General features: G+C 37.2%; 1 protein-coding gene across 1 annotated transcript; it reads left to right on the top strand.

Annotated features, from left to right (window-relative positions):
- Positions 1–336: 336 nt before the first annotated feature.
- Positions 337–13191, top strand: LOC135226598 (U-scoloptoxin(16)-Er12a-like). Its single transcript, XM_064266300.1, has 3 exons — positions 337–729; positions 7470–7599; positions 11950–13191. The coding sequence occupies exons 1-3, from the start codon at positions 630–632 to the stop codon at positions 12134–12136; spliced, it is 417 nt and encodes a 138-aa protein (XP_064122370.1). The 5' UTR covers positions 337–629; the 3' UTR covers positions 12137–13191.
- The last annotated feature ends 7261 nt before the right edge of the window (positions 13192–20452 follow it).

Below are 20452 nucleotides of genomic sequence, written 5' to 3'. Positions count from 1 at the left end.
TCCTGCTTTACCGACATCTCTTGATTGTATCAATCTACTGTCTTCTGTCTTTTATTCAGTGTACATTTTTGACGCCAGTGTGACATTGAAAAATAATCTTTATTTATTTCCTTCCTTTTCCGCAAAGGCAAAGCTCGCCCGTTTCCAAGAAAACACTATGAAAACTGACCCTTCCTATTTAGTTAAAGTGAAAGCTTCAGTTACTGTGAACCCATAATTAACTTCAAAAGCCTGCTGCTGCAATCTCGCAAGTGGTGATCTTGACATTGCAACCTGCGGATGACGTCATCGGGACGATCCCGCGACGGTATATAAAGGAGCCAGCCTGCTGCGAGAGGTCACATTCCCTCGCTCGCCTCCGTCTCGTGAACTTGGCTCTCTTGTGCGCTGAAAACTGGCTGCTACACAGCTGTTTTGAATCCCCGAGTTCATTCGATCATTCTTGCTCATCTCTTCACTCAGGCGTTTGATTTTGATCAGTTTTCTACGTCTATTCTGACTCCAACTCTATAGATAAACCCTTTTCCGCCTCCTTCGTAGAATCAGAGGGCTTTCCGGACGAAAGCGAATCAGTGAATCCAAACGAGATCATTTTACTCCTTCAGGTGGTTCGAAAACAGAACTACACAATGTCCTCCTCCTCAGCAGCCGTCAAGTTCTTGTCCCTCATGGCACTCGTCGGGGTGTCATTAGCAACGGTGGCTCTTGGGCCCTCACCTGTCCATCCAGGTAAGGTACCTTTATTCTGATTGTTATTATTCAGAAGATGAACCCTATTCATATGGAACAAGCCCACCACAGGGGGCGACTAACTTGAAATTCAAGCTTCCAAAGAATATGGTGTTCGTGAGGAAGTAAAGTGAAGGTATAGGGAAATACAGAGTGAAGCGTTATTATTATCAAAAAGTAAAAAAATAAATGAATAGATAAAAATGTATTCAATTGCAAGGAGTATAGGTACTTAGGCATGGATGATAACCTATAATTAGTTTCAGAGGATGAATGGTTACTGCGTATTGCTTAGAGAATGGTGGCTTTCTTGAATTCAAAGTGAAAATTCTATGCTCGAGATACAGTGTCTGAAAAAGGATAGCAATTAGCCTTAAGTTCACTGTCATGACGAGTTTTGAGGATACGAGGACTACATACTTACAATATCACTTTCATTTTAACGTTGAGAGTCTGAGGGATAATATTTGCACAAAAAAAAGGTTACTTATAAAATCTATATAATACATTTACACAAAAAAAGAAACATTAAAAAAAACTAAATATCACATTTACACAAAAGAAACTTGTTCATAAAATCTATATAACACATTTACAAAAATAATAAACTTACTTATAAAATCTATAATAACACGTTTACACAAACAAACACAAAAGTGAGTCAGCGTGTACGTACATGTGTGTGTGTGTCCGAGAGAGAGAGAGAGAGAGAGAGAGAGAGAGAGAGAGAGAGAGAGAGAGCAAAAATAAAAAGTGTTCAGTAGAAAAATAATAACAATGCTATCACAAAAGCATAAGTACATAAAAAGAAAGGAAAGTAAATAACTAGGCAGAGATACAGAAGGATAAGAGGAGAGAGAGAGAGAGAGAGAGAGAGAGAGAGAGAGAGAGAGAGAGAGAGAGAGAGAGAGAGAGAGAGGATGGAATGCGGTGCTTGCGACAAGAGGAAACCAAACAGGAGATAATCCAGTTTCCAGTTCAAGGAGAACTCATTCTCCAGCCTCGACAAGTTCATGCGAAAACTCGATAAAGACAGAAGAAGAAAAAGAAGTCAATGATTTGAAATTTGTTTCCCCTGGTGGAAAATTGGTCGGAAAAATTGTTGGTATAATTGTTATCGTGATTTTCCATTGGAGTTTCTCCAAAATTGTTGGTAAAAATCGTTATCGAGATTTTCAATTGAAGTTTTTCCAGTTATTGTTATTGGTTCCGAAAGCAAAATTAATAGAAAGTCCTTGTTTAGTTTTCGTTTGTTTATACATATATATATATATATATATATATATATATATATATATATATATATATATATATTATATAATATATATATATATAAATATATATATATATATATATATATATATGTATATATATATCTATTATATATAATATATATATAATATATATATATATATATATATAGAGAGAGAGAGAGAGAGAGAGAGAGAGAGAGAGAGAGAGAGACGATCTCCATTCAATGGGGTTAATATTTTGTATGATAGTATACAATAGTTTGAATAATAGTTCGCGGTTTACCTTGTGATTCTCTCTCTCTCTCTCTCTCTCTCTCTCTCTCTCTCTCTCTCTCTCTCTCTCTCTCTCTCTCTCTTTATCCTCAATTTCAAGAATTCATTCCATTAGAATTATTTATATAGCTCTATCTGCAAAATGCACATCGTTATGCTGAAGTTCTATTTAACGAAATTATTTTTTCAAAATGCTTCCTGGCTAATTTCCATTTCCTTAAAGAAACTCATACGGTTCGGGGACACCTTTGTGAACAAGCTTCAAACGGATAGAATCAATGGACGGTCAATATAATAATACCTCGCCTCGGATAAACAGTGGCTTGCTTAGAAGCGAAAGCAACGACGACGGAAGGCTAAGAAGTAAGAACATTCTTACGAGCAAACGAAGCGGAGGACTCCTCCCTCCCACCGAGATCTCTTGAAAAGAAAGTTTCTCCTGCCATGACTTCGCACATTTTGCGCGATGAAGGTGACTTTATTATGCCACGAGAGGAGCCTCTTATCACTCGTTTAAAGGTGACTTTATCACTCGGTTAAAAGGTGACTTTATCACTCGGTTAAAGGTGACTTTATCACTTGGTTAAAAGTGACTTTATCACTCGGTAAAGGTGACTTTATCCCTCGGTAAAGGTGACTTTACCATGCCACTTAAACGGTCTTACTGTACGATAGATATGGGGCAATTAATTCGTACAGGCGACTTTACTAAATACCAGCTGTTAATTTGTCGCGAAACATTTTAATTCCGTTGCTGAGCGAAGGAGCGATAAAGGTGTATCATGATAGTATAACTCCTTCATATCTATTCTCTGCATTCCTATGCATAACGCCGTAAAAGGACCATATCATTTTTAACCAATCACTCAACTGTGTTACATCAAAAAAGTATAAACAACACGGAAAAGTTTCAAGATTAAAAAAAAAGAATTAAAAAAAATAATAAATAAATAAACTTCATTTGATTTTCTAATTAGTCATCGCACCATGATCAATATTCGACGTATCGTACTTAGCAACAAATAATCCAATTAAAAGTACGCTCTATCGAAAGAAATCATTTGAATCGGATGATAAGTTAGCCTGCTTACATCGAACTGTTTATTAGCCCCTAAGAGAACCAACTGAAACAAATAGAAAATGTACGAATTAATCACAAATTTACATTCGTATAAGATATGCAGCACAGGGGACGCTTATCCCAAACGACGATGACTCAGTGTAAAGTTATCCTTCACTGAACAATTTCTCGGTGAAAAAGTCGGTGGTTTTTGGGCATAACATTTAGTTCGCCTGTATAAGGGCAAGCGCGTTGACGCCCATCAAATTCTCGCCCACACGTATCCGGCTGCCTGGAGATTTTTTTGCTTTATTAGATGTTTACATCTATTTGTGTGTGTGTGCGTGTACACAGTCAGAAGACAGTTAAGTCTGGCAGGCACGAGTCGGAACTTACCTTACTCTGCAGAGATTCGAACTCTTCGAACTCGTGTGTGAAGCTACCATAACAAAGATCAGCACCCAGGCCTTGTAAGGTTACCTTATCAGCGACAGTGGACTTATTTCCCTCAGCCATTAAATGACTGTTCATATATTCCTGCCCAGTTCAGCTACTGCCTTCAGAATGGACATCAGTTCAGAATAGTTCTTCAGTGCATGTGTGATTGTATATGGCTATGTTAGTGTGAATGTATACACCGTATGTCATTTATATATATATATATATATATATATATATATAGATATATTATATAGTTATATGTATTAGAATATATATACATATATATATCTATATATATATGTTATATATATTTAATATACATTATATTATATATCTTATAATTGCTATACGGTGTATACATTCACACTAACATAGCCATATACAATCACACATGCAAATATAATGACAGAGAGAGAGAGAGGAGATGGAGAGAGACGAGAGAGAGAGAGAGAGAGAGAGAGAGGAGAGAGAGAGCATTTCTGTAGGCACACGAACACGTACAGCATTCTTATTTCGTATTCTCATAGAGTCCAGATCGTTCATGCTGTGTATCGTTGGAAGTCCGCTAAAATAACAAAACAACACCCCCCCCCCGGCCCCCACCCACCCCACCCCCGCCTTCTCTCTCTCTCTCTCTCTCACTGAGTGGCGCCAATTCAGGGTCGTAAGATCCGGTTGGGAGGAACCACAGCAGGATGAATGGCCTTTAACCCCTCCTAACTCAGCCACCTCCCTCCCCTACACCCCAACTCTCTCTCTCTCTCTCGTTGAATTATAGGAAGTATATCATCTTACCCTTTCCTGCCGTTAATTACAGACCAGGACTACTAGACACTAGAGAAACGCAACTTGGAGGAGAAAGCGTCGAATTTGGTCTTTAAATTTATGCGTTGGCATGAGTGCCTCAGTATTTTATGTTCTGATTACATCTTCGGTAAGGGAAACGAAAACTGATGCATGCATTGAATTATGAGATGTGGAAACGTCTTATAATATTTCGTATGGAATTATATCTATATTTTCGGTAAGGGAGACGAAAATGGACACATGCATCTAGTTACAAGACGTGGAAACGTCTTGATATGTCTCGCATGGAATTAGTATATTTTCGGTAAGGAAAACGAAAGCTGGGATGCGGCAACGGATAAAAGGCTTATAATTTCTCGTACTGAATGATAAAGGGGGGAAGAATGAAAATGGTTTATTAGAATGCTTTCCAAAGCATGATGTGGAGATAGAACTGTCTGTCGCATTTATCTTGGGGGATTGTAAGTGCAGGCGAATCGATCTTGTAAATGAAAAGTTTCCTTCGATATTTATCTTGGAACAGTCGAGTGAAAACAGACTGCTGTTTTATTTATTTTATAATATATATATATATATATATATAATATATATATATATATACATATATTTATATGTATACACACACACACACACACACACATATATATATATATATATATATATATATATATATATATATATATATATACTGACTTTCCCTTTTAGGAGGGCGACAAAAGGAAGACTAAGGCTTGTGCTTTCTTTTCCGAGTCATAAAAGAATGCCCAGTTACAGATTCATTTGTTGTGGAACTTGAGAACGAAAAAGAGTAATTATAGTTTTACTGGAATGGATCGAATACAGAGAAAGAAATATGACTTTTTTCTCAGTTGGCCATGAAGGAATGAAGCGTCGAGAGTTAACTTCGAACGAGCTCGAGTTAAAAAAAAAAATTATTACTATGAGTAGTTATGAAATTTTTTTTTCTTAAATCAATAAAAGGGGCATTGTAACTGGCATATGAGTTTTGGCAAACGTTCAGCAAAACTGACCGTTTTAGATTTGTTGTTTTATTATGCTGAAACGGACCTAACATTTAATAACTCACTGATATCTTGTTAATGTTAAGGAACGAATATTCACAAATCCCTCACAGAATCCTTGTTAATGTTCCCTAATTATTAACTTTTCGTAAATGATTACAAAATGTATTTCATTGTAGAGTGGACTGGGCATTTACAAGCGAACCATGGAATCCTTATTTAGGTCAAGAAGGACTGAGCATTTATAAATTAATTCCAGTTGGAATTTTAAAGTTAAGTAGGATCCAAAGTGTATAAAAGGCTCCTGGAATAGTTGTTTATTTTAAGGAAAACTGAAATTCATAAATTACTCGTAGTCCAAGCTTTATGTCAAGGCAATGGAAAGTAACTTATATACTTTGTAAAGCTGTTAAGGTACCAATTGCTAACCTGCATTGTGTGTGTGTTTTTTTTTATATTTTTTTTTTGTCAATAAGGGAACGTACAACTAACTTCCACGTATGCAACAAAGTTTCGCGAGGACCCTTTTTTTTTTTTTTTTTTTTTTTTTTTTTCTACAAAAACTCGCTACCCGTTGTCCGTGCTGTGTCGTTGCTCCCAAGTTGTATACCTTGAGGAGAGAGAGAGAGAGAGAGAGAGAGAGAGAGAGAGAGGGGTGGATGATGAGGGTGGCTTAAGGTGGGAGTGTGCCGGATGTATATGTATAAGCATTTCGCTAACGATAAAGAAAATGAGAAGCGACAGGAAACTAGAATAATGACATGCCTTAGAGTGAAAACACATACTTCTACAAATACACACTGCACGCATTGCTTGATTATCGGATACAATATACCTTGGGAATAACTTACACCCAGAAATTGCTAAGTTTTTCTCTTATGAAAATGCGAAAGTATATCGCCACGCGTTTAAACACAGACACACACACTTCCCACATACAAGAAAACTTGCGCACATACCTCAAACTTCACAAACATACACACACACACAAACACAGAAATGTTAACAAACTGTCTCCTAAGAAGCGGAACCGTATCATTTTGCGAAGAAAATTACTAACCAAAGATTTTAAGTAGATTTTTTTTTTTTTTTGTACTCCTTTGACCAGATTGGTGGCTAAACTTCTTGCTTTATTCACAGATTCAAGGAAAGTAAGTTTTTTTTATATATATCCCCAAGTGATTCTGGACATTTCCAAGCCATTTTTCTTTTTTTATTCTTCCTAGACTTAACTCTTAGTATTACAGAAAAATTGCACTAAACTGATACATATCAGTGTACATATTCGTTATTAAGCTACATAAGAGCAGAACTGAAGAAAATAGAGTTGAAAGAGGAATGAGATTATTCCTTTCTTCTTCTCCTGCACAGGTAGTTGAAGAAATAAAATCATTCAAATTATTGCCTTTGTACCATGATGCTCTCTCTCTCTCTCATCTTAACAGTCTCTGTTCTGTCTCTCTTGGTTATCTTTCAGTTTTAACTCATCTTATTCTCTCTCTCTCTCTCTCTCTCTATCATCTTAACAGTGTCTCTCATAGCTGTCGTTCTATTTTAGCTCATTTTATTCTCTCTCTCCTCAACGTATTCTGTCTCTCTTAGCTATCTTTCAATTTTAACTCATTTATTCTCTCTCTCTCTCTCTCTACCATCTTAACAAACAGTCTCTGTCTCTCATAGCTGTCTTTCTATTTGGGCCCATTTTATTCTCTCTCTCCTCAACGTATTCTGTCTCTCTTAGCTATCTTTCAGTTTTAACTCATTTTATTCTCTCTCTCTCTCTCTCTCTCTGAGTGGAGTGTGCTTTACCAAACCACTCGCTCACTGAAACTAGGAAAGTCGTATCTGTTTTCTAACGCCGAATACCTTTCCTCTCTTCCGAAGATCACCCGGGCCAGTGTTGGAGCGAATCGCAGAAGAGAAGTTTCCCCGACGGCAAAAACTGGCAGGAACCCAATTGCGTCCAAGTGACCTGCACAGCCTACAAGGGGCGACTCTTCGTCCAATACGCATCGTAAGTATCTATATCCTTACTGAGGAGTCCTGGCCAAGTGTGGGCTCAAAATCGATTCAATGTTTCGCAGAGATCATAACTTCCTTACATTAACATTGCCTGGAATTTTTCGAAATTTTGCTCCAGAATGACATCTTCGCTTTTCTGAGTTTCTTGGTTCTTGGTGTCTCTGGTCTGGGCTACATAAGGACATCAGGTTGTATTTCCCACAGGCTTCAGCTCAAAATCATTCAATTTTTCACAGATGTCATAACTCCCTCCATTGCCTGGAATTTTTCGCAACTCTGCTCCGTTCTCTGGTCTGGGCTACATAAGAACATAAGGTTGTTTTTCCCACAGGCATCTCCACTTGAGGAATCTTCCTGGTTATAGCGATGTTGATGCTCACAAGTCTATCGGAGAATTTATCATTGCTTTCCAGCAGAATTACTTTTCATTTGCTGATTGATTCTGGTGTTTTATGTGCATTCACATTCCTTTCCTGATTGCTTGGTCTTTAGATGTCTGTTCGTTTGTTTCTTCTTTTTGTTTTGTTATTTTTAAGCTAGTGCACCACGAAAGTCTTCCCGTTTCTGGGTAATAATGATAATGATTTATCTATATATTTCAACGTCATACTGAACGTTATACCAATAATGATGATGATAACAGTATATTCAATGGCAATTGCTCTATCCATACCTAATGCTGAAAACTACAGATGAACGTCTTACCCGGAAAATGTTCACAATATTATTCCTATAACAGACATATACAAAAGGCTCATCAGATAGATGTTAAATCTCTACCACAAACTCTACTCCATTTAAGCTCTATCACACAAGAGCTCTCACGCTTCCTGGACGCCAAAACCTTTAATCACTCAGGCAATCATCAATTTTGACAGGATAACTGGGCGAGTAAATCACTCGCACGTGCAGGCCGCGAGACCTTTTAAGTAGAAAGCTCCCACAAATTCAGAATTGCGCATGAGGAAGTAGTCAAGTAGTGGATAACAGGAAAAATGACATCATTCTTAACACCCATAAAAGAAATAAAAAAATCTTGTCAGATGACTTCAAACGTATTTCATCGCTACTGCGTAGTGTGAAGTCGCTGGAGTGTGGAAAGGGTAATATTTTTTAAGGGGCTGGGTGGGTGGGGGGGGGATACTTTGAGTATATATATGATGAAGGGGAGGGGGTGGATATGTTTAGGGGTTATGTGGGGTGGTCGGGTGTCACACATACGCTTGGAGGAAGTTGCGTCATCTGACTTCTGGTGCTGTGAAAACCTTGGCATCATTTTAGACCCAACATTCTTCGCTGGGTCGTTTTTTTCTTTAAAAAAAAAAAGTTCGCTGTGATCTTGACATCTTTTTGAGTATGGAGGAGATTTAATCCAAATGTCAGTTTGGCTTGTCTGTTTATCTCACAAGTGTTTGAATTGGTGTCACAACTTCAAAGGTCAACGAAGTAAAAACAAATATCTTTAGTCTATCAATCCAAAGACGTAAAAAAAAAAAAAGAGCGTTGAGCGATCGAGACGTGGAGTCGTTTGGCTGTTGGACTTTAGGGCCACATTGTGACCCATGGCTGCTACTACCAGGAAACTTTATTATTAAATTGGTTTTCTCTGGATTAAGTATTTCTCGGATAGTTTCCTTTTCTCTAAAACTGTTCGTTCTAAATTCCATAAGCGTTTATTTTACGTACCTTTTCTTTTCCCTCTATTTTCTCTTAGTGTCATTCTATAATATTCGGATAATGAATAAAGACAACTACCCGTACTGCTGCCCTATACCACAGGAATATCTGCATTTATATATATATATATATATATATATATATATATATATATATATATATATATATGCTTTAAAAATCACAGTAGATGCACGTGACTTCATTAAATAAGCGAATACCACAGGAAAATGACAGTCAGAAATCCAAGCGCTTGCGTCTTTACTAATACATTGTCAAAGCGCTTGGATTTCTGACTCTCATTTTTCTGTGATATTCGCTTATATATATATATAATATATATATATATATATATATATATATATATATATATATATATATATATATATATATATATGTACACGTATATATACATATATACGTACAGATACACACATAGACAATATAAATATATGTATACACACACACACATATATATATATATATATATATATATATATATATATATATATATATATATATATATATATATGTGTGTGTGTAGTGTGTGTGTGTGTCATAATAATGTTTCTTCTAAAGGCAAAGATCATTTCGAAAAGAAAACTCAGCCCTTTACAGTCAGGAATTAAATTATGATAGACATACGTAACTTCCCGCTTGTTTGCTATCAGTTATCACAGACATTGAAATCAACTTGTTGAATGAAACGTTAAATTTGATCATGATATTAAATGCAACTTTTAAACATCACTCCATTTTCTTTTGGGTTAGAGCGATTACAATATTTAGTCTCATCTCAGTATTGTTATCATTATTATTATTAATATTATTATTACAGCCAAAACAAATTCAGATGAACATATAAAAATAATCTCCTTGAAGCATCATTCCCGCCATCCCTTTCACCCTTTCGTTTTTATTCACGAAACCATAAAGAAAAACATCCGTTCCCTTTTGTTGTTGTTTTTACTTTCACTTCTTCCTCAGTCTTCCTCTGACGTCATTGTTTTGACAGGCACCTCTTCCTGACGTCACGGGATCGCTGGGTAACTCTGCGAACTCTCGCTGTTCAAAGATGAACTTCGTTTGAAGTTCCTCTAATTTCGGTCGAGGGGCTATTTTGCTCTTTTGTTAGGCCGTAAATTATTATGTTCTGTGCTCTTTCTCTCTCTTCTTCTTATTCTTCTATATTTTATTTGCCGTAATCATTTTGGTAAATCTGAAAAGAGCAATCTACTCTGCGCGCGCGCTCTCTCTCTCTCCAGCTATACATTATTACCACAATCATTTTACTAGCTCTTTAACAGATAAACGGTTATGCTCCCCCCACCACCACCAACCACACACACCCCCCCCTCCTCTCTCTCTCTCTCTCTTATTTAAGGATAAGGTCTTGCCGTCAATGTCACATTTAAGAAGTCATAAAGTTACATGCCCTTCGGCAGCAAAGAAGCCGTGTTCCTCTCTCTCTCTCTCTCTTCCTCTATTAAGAGGTACAAAGTCACTAAACACTACTCTTCGTTTAATAGAATACTATCTTTGATTAAATGTAAGTCTATAAATCCTGTTACTTAATAATAAGACAGATTGTCATAAATCACAGTAGGACTCGTAAAAGCTGATTGCTTACCTCGAATCCGTTTGGACTCCGGAACTTCTTAGAATCTGTTATCTTGTTTAGGTTTCATGAAGGTTTTTGTTTAGATATGCCACAATCTCTTCTTGTAGGTTGAGCTCAATAAATCTTGTGTTTATCAGTTGCTTATGAAGATTAGCGTTGATGTTCCTTTCGTGAAATCTCTTGTTTAGTTGATGATAATCTCGAGGTCTCCCGTTCAGTTATATATCGAGGACCCTTTTGTTTAGGCAAGACTTAGGAAATCTTGTGTTTAGGTAAAACTCATCAAATTTAGTTTAGTTGTAGCTTTTCGAGGATCCTGTCCAGGTCAAACTTATAACTTCCTCGTTCAGCTAAAACCTGAGAAATATCTTGGTCGGTTAAAACTTTTGGAATTGTTTCTCTGGCTAAAACTGTTCAGGTCCCCTGTTTTATCTGTGTTATTCACCCACAAATCTACAATTCTTTGAGTTTTTTTTCATAAGTTGCATTTCAAAAGAGATCTTTCACATTCACAACTGATCCGTGATCCCGGGAAAAACCAGATTCGCTGAACAGCGGCACCAATACGCAGTAAATGTTTAGCCTCGCAGTCGAACTTCTCGATTCCAGAGGTCCTTGATGCCTCACACCGTTGGACTCTGGAGCCGCCTCCCTGAGGACGTCGTGCAATTAGAACTTTAGTAGCTCAAGCGAAGATGCAGTGAATTACTACCCTATTACTATTTCCTTTGCATTTTAATACATTGGCAACTATTTAATAATTAGTTTGTTTCTATCTTAATAAGTGGATCTCTTCTTTCTGTAGTTTCCTTGACCTCCTCTTACTTTTTCCTAATTGAACACCATAGTATTCTTTGGAAACTCGAATTTCGAATCAAATGGCCACTTTGGTGAACTTGTTCCATATGAATAGGTTTCATCTTTTGCATAATAATAATAATAATACTAATAATAAATGAAAACGTCCGCTACTCGTTTATGTATTCCGATCAGCACCATTGACCTCAATCTCTCTATATATACATATATTTCTTTTTATCTTTCCAGGTGCCCGAGCGTTGGCGTTCCTCCCGGCTGCACGACCACCAGGGACTTGAAAATGCCATACCCCAGCTGCTGCCCCATGCCCTCCTGCCCAGAGATTCCCACAGCCGCCGAACTGAACGGACCTGAATACGACGACTTCACCAACTGGATCAATGAACATTACGACCAGCAGACGCAAATGGAATAGAAGAGGGAAGTGGGGTGGAGCCCTGTTTCGAAAGAGCTCACAAACACGGTGCAGTCTCCTTCGACGAAAACCTGCCCTCGATCGGCACCGTTCGCTTTCTCTTAGAAGTAGTAAGGGATTTGCTGGGCTTTCACTCGGAGGAATACAGAAGGCTGCTTCCACGGAGGAAGAAGGAATTTACCCTCGTAAACAGCGAGAGGTTCGGATTTTCTACGTAAAATAATGTGCGTTTGATTTTGGCTAGAAAACTTCGTCACGGATGTGGTAATTCCCTTGAAGACTAATGGGAAACAGGGCTCAGGCCAAATCTATCGAAGCCCAAGACACTGACAAACAATCTGCTAGTTTTGCATACTTTTATATCATCAAAATCAGCCGATATATCGCAGTCAATTTATAACAATTCGCAATTGAACCCAACCGACGTTTCTTACGTAGGAAAAGTTACAAACATAAATACGAATCTGTTTGTGGTGCTACTGACTGACGCCTTCGCTGCGTTTCGAATATTTGTCCGTTCGTTTTCCTTCTCGATTTCCTCAATTCCCAAAATCAGTCGGCTTGCAAAGCCTCGCTTCTCCGAGTGACGTCAGCAAAATACAGTTTAAGATTTATGTACAAAGTTCAAACGCCTTCATGCAACGTATATTTTAAATTCAGCATTGTCATGCGCGCGCGCCAGTGTGTGTAGACGTTCAGATATTTATTTATTCGTCCGTTTCATTATAACATTCATCATCATCTTCATCATTGTCACCAGTTTTTCAGTCATTACGATTTGCTAAGTCTAGATGAACCATCTTCGTCTCTCATTTGTTTCCGTCAAAGTGGAAAGGAGTTTCAATGGTCAAACTATATATTCCATTCCCTTTTCAATTCATATTTTCATCTAGTCTCGATTCACTGGTGTATTTTGACATTCAGCATTGTTCAGAATACCATATCCAAAGACTTAATTTTTTTTTTTTAATTCATCAAAGATTTCGGTTCCGATAGAGACTCTGCCAAGTTGTTCATATTGAGACTTCATCTTCAAATCTCTATTTTCATAATCTTCTGTTGTCCTTGATTTGTTTATTTATATATATAGATAGATATATATATATAGATATAATATATATCTATATATAATATATATATATATATATATATACATTTTCGTTGTATATTCACAAAAGTATGGTATTTCATGCTTTGTATATAATTATTAAGAATATATTATGGGAATCGTGGTGTTACGGACGCGAAGTTGTAAAAGGTTTCTTTATGAAGCTCCGTTTTTCCCAAACAAAAGTTATGTCTTCCCAATTTTAGATAGTTTTTTCACGTAAAAAAAACTCGTTTACCTTGCTAAAGTATATACCTTACGTTTTTTCTCAATCTTCTAAATCTTTACATTCTTATCTACCAAAACTGAATGTCCCGATTTACCAATGCATTCAACAGACCATAAGAGCCTCGTGCGAGGAGCAATGGGTCACAAGAAGGCCAGGGAATCGCCTTTCAATAGGAGTAGGTGTATTAGTAGTATCAGTAGTTTCCTTGACGTAACACTGCCTACATCTCAGTAAAAATTGAAACTCTGCTGATCCCAATAGACTCTGTTTACATTCTTCGCTCCGTAACTCGGCTTTGTGATTCATAATTCCCATCAATACTGTGATTCATATCACATAGCTCACCTGGAAGTTGAATCATATTTTTGTGTCTATATATCGCATATAATTATAAGTTCCTATATAATGTTGTTAGATGTTCAGTGTTTAGTTAATGGTGTGAACTCACTGTACCTAGTAGCACTCGGCGTCATTCCCAGCGCATACCTGACTTGTGTATTTTCTTTTCATAATAATATGTCCCGCCCGAATGGGCAAACATTTCTATCAAATGTTAAATACAAAGAAAAATGTAGGTTGACATGGAATAAGATTTTAAACCCCGCCCCCTTCAAAATGGAACCAAAAAAAGTTTCTTGAAGGGGGTGCTCATTACAATTACTCTAATGACATAAATGTAATGTCTTTTTTAATAATGAAACAAGCTCTGTAGATGCGCCGAGAATGTTACTACTTTCATGGATCGATAAATCAGACGTTATTTATCCATGAGAGACCAAATTATGTCGTCATATTGATAAGATTAGGACCTACTCAAAGAGAAGAAAAATATATTTTTGAGGTGAATTTGTATCTGAGATGAAACCCCGTTTTGAATGTTTCCCTAATTCTAACATTTATCTAGAATGATTTTCTCTCGTCGCTTCATACAGCCACTTATTTACTCTCTCTCTCTCTCTCTCTCTCTCCCTCAATCTCCAACTCGCTTAACTATATTCTATTCTTCACTTCAGAAAAGACGGACTGGCAACATCTTCAATACTAGTGCTATCGCTCTCATTTGTGGATAACACACCCGAGGATACCTTTCCGCTGTCGCCACCTACCTATGTGTTTCCCCAACGGAATGTCAATCATAACATTTCATTTTTCTTCTTATTAAAATGTCAATTTGATCCCAACTTCCAGAGGAGGGCAGCTACAGGACAGCTAAGGCCTTAGGGCTTTTAATTGATTACAGAAAAGTGCAGCTCAAGGAAAGCTAAAGTTTTTAGACTTTATTATTCAATTTCAGAAAAGGGCAGCTGAACGACAGCTAAAGGAAAGCTAAAGCTTCAAGGCTTTAATTAATTTCAGAGAAGTGCAGCTAAACGAAAGCTAAAACCTTTGGAATTTAATTAATTTCAGAAAAGTGCAGCTAAACGAAAGCTAAAGCCATTGGACTTTAATTAAATCCCGAAAAGTGCAGCTAAAGGAAAGCTAAAGCCTTTGGGCTTTTAATTTCCGGAAAGGGCAGCTAAAGGACAGCTAAAGCCTTTGGACTTTATTTAATTTGCAAAAAGGGCAGCTAAAGAACAGCCAAGTCTGAGAGCTTTAAATAATAAAGAGGCAGCTAAAGGAAATTGAGTCAGATCTGAAGCTTTAATTTTTTAGCATATTAGCATAACAGTTATCTACAAATGGAGACAACAAAAAATAAATAAAAAATAAAAACATTCACACCGCGTTCTTTATAACAAAAAGGCCGACCAAGAAGAGCTTGCACAAGCAGGCCAAGACAGTTTTGAGCTAGCTTGCATGGAACGCTAAACCAAAACCCCGCGAATAAAAATGTCAGAAATAATCTTTGAAAACGTTCGCGTTCGAAATTAGACCAGCCCCCAATAGTTCGCAAAAAAAAAATAACAATAATAATAATAACAAATAAATAAATAAATGAAGTCTCTTGGGAACAGCGCATTTCGAAAAAGAAAACGAAAGCCAGTTATCGTTGATAGTATGTTTTAGTTGCTAGAGACAAAGACAAATCGAATTGATATCTTAAGTTTAACCACAGATTCCTGGATATCGAAGTCATCATAAACAGCTATTGCAAGCAAAGTCATCATAAACAGCTATTGCAAGCAAAGTCATCATAAACAGCTATTGCAAGCAAAGTCATCATAAACAGCTATTACCAGCAGAGCCATATCATAAACAGCTTCTGCAAGCAAAGTCATCATAAACAGCTATTGCAAGCAAACGCATCATAAACATCTATTGCCAGCAGAGCCCCATCATCAATAGCTTCTGCAAGCAAAGTGATCACTAACAGCTACTGCAAGCAAAGACATCATCAACTATTGCAAGCAGCGACTCACAACTACAGGCAATCTTTATAAATATTATACGGAATGAAATACAGAACTGAAGCGAACTTTAGACAGCTAGTGTTGACAGCTATGATTGAAAGTGACAGGCAGCTGAACCCTTGCCTTGAGTTACTCTCCAGTCTGCAACAGCAGCTACGGCATTCAGACATCATCCACAGAAGCAGAACAATCTACGACCATTGCGAATAGATATAACTATTTATACATGTGGAACGAACAGCTAAAACTGCAGCTATGAGAAAGCCTAATAAGCAGCTAAACACAGAAAAGAACATATTTGTATTATCAGCTAAAGCATCCAACTATCAGAAAGCTTTTGTAAACAGCTAAACATCAGCTAAAACATCCAGCTATGAACAGTTCTTACAAGCAGCTAAATACAGCTAAAAAAGAATTACTTAATCAGCTAAAATGACCAGCTACGAAAATTTCTCCTACGCAGCTAAATGCAGCTTAAAAGTCGCCATAACTAGCTAAACATTCACCTATGAACATTTCTTACAAGTAGCTAAATATAATTCTCAAGAGCAGCTAACTGCAGCTAAAGTCATCTTGAATTATCAGCTACAGCATCCGACTACGAAAAGTTTATAAGCAGCTGAGAACAGTTATAAACTGGACTCTTCTACGCAGCTCATGATTGCTATAAAAATATGCATAAACTTGAATCATCAAGAGTGGGTTGAATATCTAGCAATGAACGGCTTAATGTTCTTATTACAACGATATATCAGCAGTTAGTGCATCAAGCCGTGAGCATTTGTCTACAGTTGATGAATACTGCTATAATTATGGGCTGTAATCAGCTCAATCTTATAAATGGCCGAATACCAAAACAATTGTTTAAATGACAGCTATAGTTGAATGTCTCGTACTGAAAAAAGGAGAGAAAGTGCTTGTGCTTCTTAGGAGCACCTATAGGAAAATCTAGACAATCGAATTCCTTTTTGAGAGCTTGCATAATTTTGGGTGAACCTAGAAACTCCATTATCAACAATCCCACAGGAAAATGTTCCGAAGCAGCTTTAGCTTTTCAAAACTCGGCCAAAGTCTGAAAAAATATCGACGTTCGGAAACACAAGACGAATATTAACAAACTCTTTGTTTGAACTTCTCGCAATTTTGTCTCCAAATATATTTTATCACTGTTTTGTCATGTAAAATCAAGTTTTGGCTTCTCGTGATTTTGTCTCCAAATATCTTTTTTACCATCAATATTCTTGTGGAATTGGTCGCTCGTAATTAATGACGATTAATTTCTTCGTTTCACTCAGCCAAGTTGTTCTGCTGTCACCCCTAAATACGTTTAAATGCTGCTGGTCTGTGGTATCACAATTCTTCTCTCTCTCTCTCTCTCATCTTCATTTCATCCACCGTCATTACTTTTCTTTCAGCAACTTTCAACTTTATTTTTTCAGCCATTCAAATCATACATTGAAATGTCCCGAGATTTCATTCTTAGATACGAAAGCGTTAACCACGTTGTTATATTTATCATGCGCATTCATTCTCTCTCGCTTCTTCTGTTTTCTAGTAGAAGCATCGACGATGATTCGGTTATGTTTATATATTGAGAGATGATTCATATTCATTACTTCATTCATTCGAAAGCAGCAACTGTCAGCTGAAGCTGAAATCATCGATCGAAAGAACAGAATGATCAATGAAAACCAAGTATATGTGGCATTTTATTTTGTTGATATGATATCCTGTATATATTGATACCAATAAAGTCTTCCATTACTCTAATATATATTGTTTTTCTTCTCCTCCTTGTCTTGTAACCAGCTGTTCTAGTTTTTTTTTTTTTTACTTTTACTGTAATTTTTTTTATTTTCCACCTATAGTCTCACCAGCTGAGTTCATTTTTTTTTAACTTTTACTCTAATTTGTGTATTTTTTTCCTTCTGAAGTCCCTTACTAGCTGATTTCAGCTTTTTATATTTTACTCTAATTTATGTATTGTTTTCCTCCTGAAACCTCATCAGCTGAATTCAAAGTTTTTTTCAGTCCAATTTATGTACCATTTATTTTTCCTCCTGAAGTCTCTCACCAGCTGAATTCAGTGGAATTTTTTCTCTGAAGTCTCTCACCAGCTGAGTTCAAAGTTTTTTTTCTACTTCAATCTATCACCTAATGATGAATTTTTATTACCAATTTTCATATGAAATCTCTGAACTTGAGAATTCTTTTAATTCCTGATGATAACCAATATGTTTTAAATTAACATCTTATCCATAACTACTTTGTTGTTGATGTTTTTCTTGCTGTTATTGTTCTTGTTGAGGGGTAGGAAAGGTCTATGGAAAAGCCCAAATTGGCATGAAAAAGGTGATTTGCACTGAGTTAACGATAGAATTTTAGGATAGGATATATATGATTTATTTATTAGAATATAATGAGGACAACTTCTATTTGCCCTTAAGAAGATTGGGGGAATTTGTTACACCAGAAGGTTGCTGAAGAAAATATCAAAGGCATGCAAAATAACTGGCCTCGTCATTAGTTCTACAAAAACTGGTGTTTTGCTGCCGGGAGTGGATAGGAATATAAGTCCTCTTACCTGGATGTTGAACCGACTGAAAGATCTGTTACTTTTTAACTTTATTCTATTCATTCCTCGAACCTTAGTTTGATGAAGAAGTCTTCACGCGAAATGGTACGGTAGCAGTAGATTTGGTCTTTGCTGAAGAGTTTGACTTAAAAGAATACCCTCAACAGTAACAAAGGTCAGTTGGCAATGCTTGCGTCTTATTCCACTTCCTTTTTTGGTGCTTTGATGGATCGCTGCTCACCAGGTCGAGAGATCTGATAGCTTTCATTACCGTTGCTTGAGAAGGACCCTCATGATGCACGAGTTTCAAAGGGAGAAAAATGTAAAAGTTCTGAACAAAGCAAATTACAGTCACATAAGTGAAATGAGGTTAGTCTAGAGTCAGCTGGCTTTAAGTGAGGCGGGACCATAGCGTAGACTCGGCCTATGGCCCCCATACACTGAACGATTGTCTGAACGACTGCCTGTATTGTTCGCAAAAACACTGTGTATGGGCTTGTCTGAATGCAAAGGTGGGCGGAGCTTCGTGTCTGAACGATCTCAGCGGGAATCTGTTACGACCAGGTTGCTGGCTTGCGACTCAAGTCTGTCATACACAGATCGTTCAATGTATAGGTTTGTCTGTCGATATAACGCTATCACGCGCGTCTCCTCTAAATATGATGCCTCGTCTTCTCGAGACAAAATCTTTGTTCAGACTGAAATCGGTGCGGAGATCGTTCATACTGTATGAATAGCGTGTGTGTGGGTCGATAACGACAATCGTTCAGACAAACGTTCAGTGTAAGGGGGCCTTAAGAGTTTGGTAAGGTGTTGAAAGGGTTAAGAAGCCTAATGGGAACTTCTGAACTTTGCTGCCAAGAGAGACGAAGCCTCCGTTGGAGAAGCCACCTTTAAATGAGGGTTGGCATTCAAATTCCCGAAAAAATATCGTTTGGAAAAATATTATAATGTAAGGGAGGAGCAGGACAGACTCTTTTGCGCTCCAACTCTATGAATAGTGATATTCAATGGAGCCATAATAGTACTATAGGTAACTATACTCTTGTTTTTTTCCATCCGCCCATCCGCCTGTGGTGTTTTCGTATGGTAACACTGTGTCCCGGGCTTAAATAGTTACGCTATGTGTAAGTTTTAGGTAAATAAAAGGATATCTCGGTGTACATTTGCAACTGAAAAGTGTTTTAATAATTTACTGTATGCGAATTACACCGTTAATTTTCGAAATAGCATATTGTTATTATTGTTGAATGTAAGCTGAATGTAACTATCTAAAGCCCGGGATGCAGTGTTACCATACGCAAACACCACACACGGATGGACAGATGGAAAAAAACCGAGTATAGTAGTAGTACAGTAGTCGCAATAATTCATCATCAGTGTCATCTTCAATGCCATCATCTGCAGCAGCGGAAACAGGTGGACTCCAAGTGGTCATGGTTGTTGCGATTAATTCCGACTACCTGTGATTGTTATTGTTGTTGTCGTTGCAACAACAACAGTCAATTCGCAGCAAAAGTATCATGGCAGTCATACACATGAAGTAGTCGCAGTGGTAGCATTACCATCAAAATAAGCAGCCTCAGCAACGAAGTAGCCGACTCACAGCAACAGATACGGTCGTGGTTATAGGATTAGTAGTTGGACCATAAAGAGCAAAAGTAGTAATAGTAGTAGTAGCAGCAGAACCATCAACATTAGCAATAGTGGTACTAGAAGAAGAATCCCAACAATAGTAACATTAGTAGTACTAGCAGCCGACTAACAGCAACAGAAACGGTCGTGGTTATAGTATTAGGACCATCAGGAACAAAAGTTGTAATAGTAGTACTAGTAGCAGCAGAACCATCAACACTAGTAATAGTAGTACTAAAAGAAGAAACCCAACATCTGTAAAGCGGGCCATAGACGATCCAATATGCTTGTCCAGCATCACGTATGATCATGCCATTTGGGTGTGTATGTGAGCCCATGAAAGCAGATCCAGCGTGCTTGATGAAGAATAAACGAGTTTGATTTTCCCTCTTCATGCATGCTAGGCCGTTTGTGCTGT

The sequence above is a fragment of the Macrobrachium nipponense genome, chromosome 14 (genome assembly GCF_015104395.2).
Source record: "Macrobrachium nipponense isolate FS-2020 chromosome 14, ASM1510439v2, whole genome shotgun sequence".
Taxonomy (NCBI): Eukaryota; Metazoa; Arthropoda; class Malacostraca; order Decapoda; family Palaemonidae; genus Macrobrachium; species Macrobrachium nipponense.
Note: the sequence above shows the minus strand (reverse complement) of the source record. Positions and strands in the feature narration are given on the sequence as shown.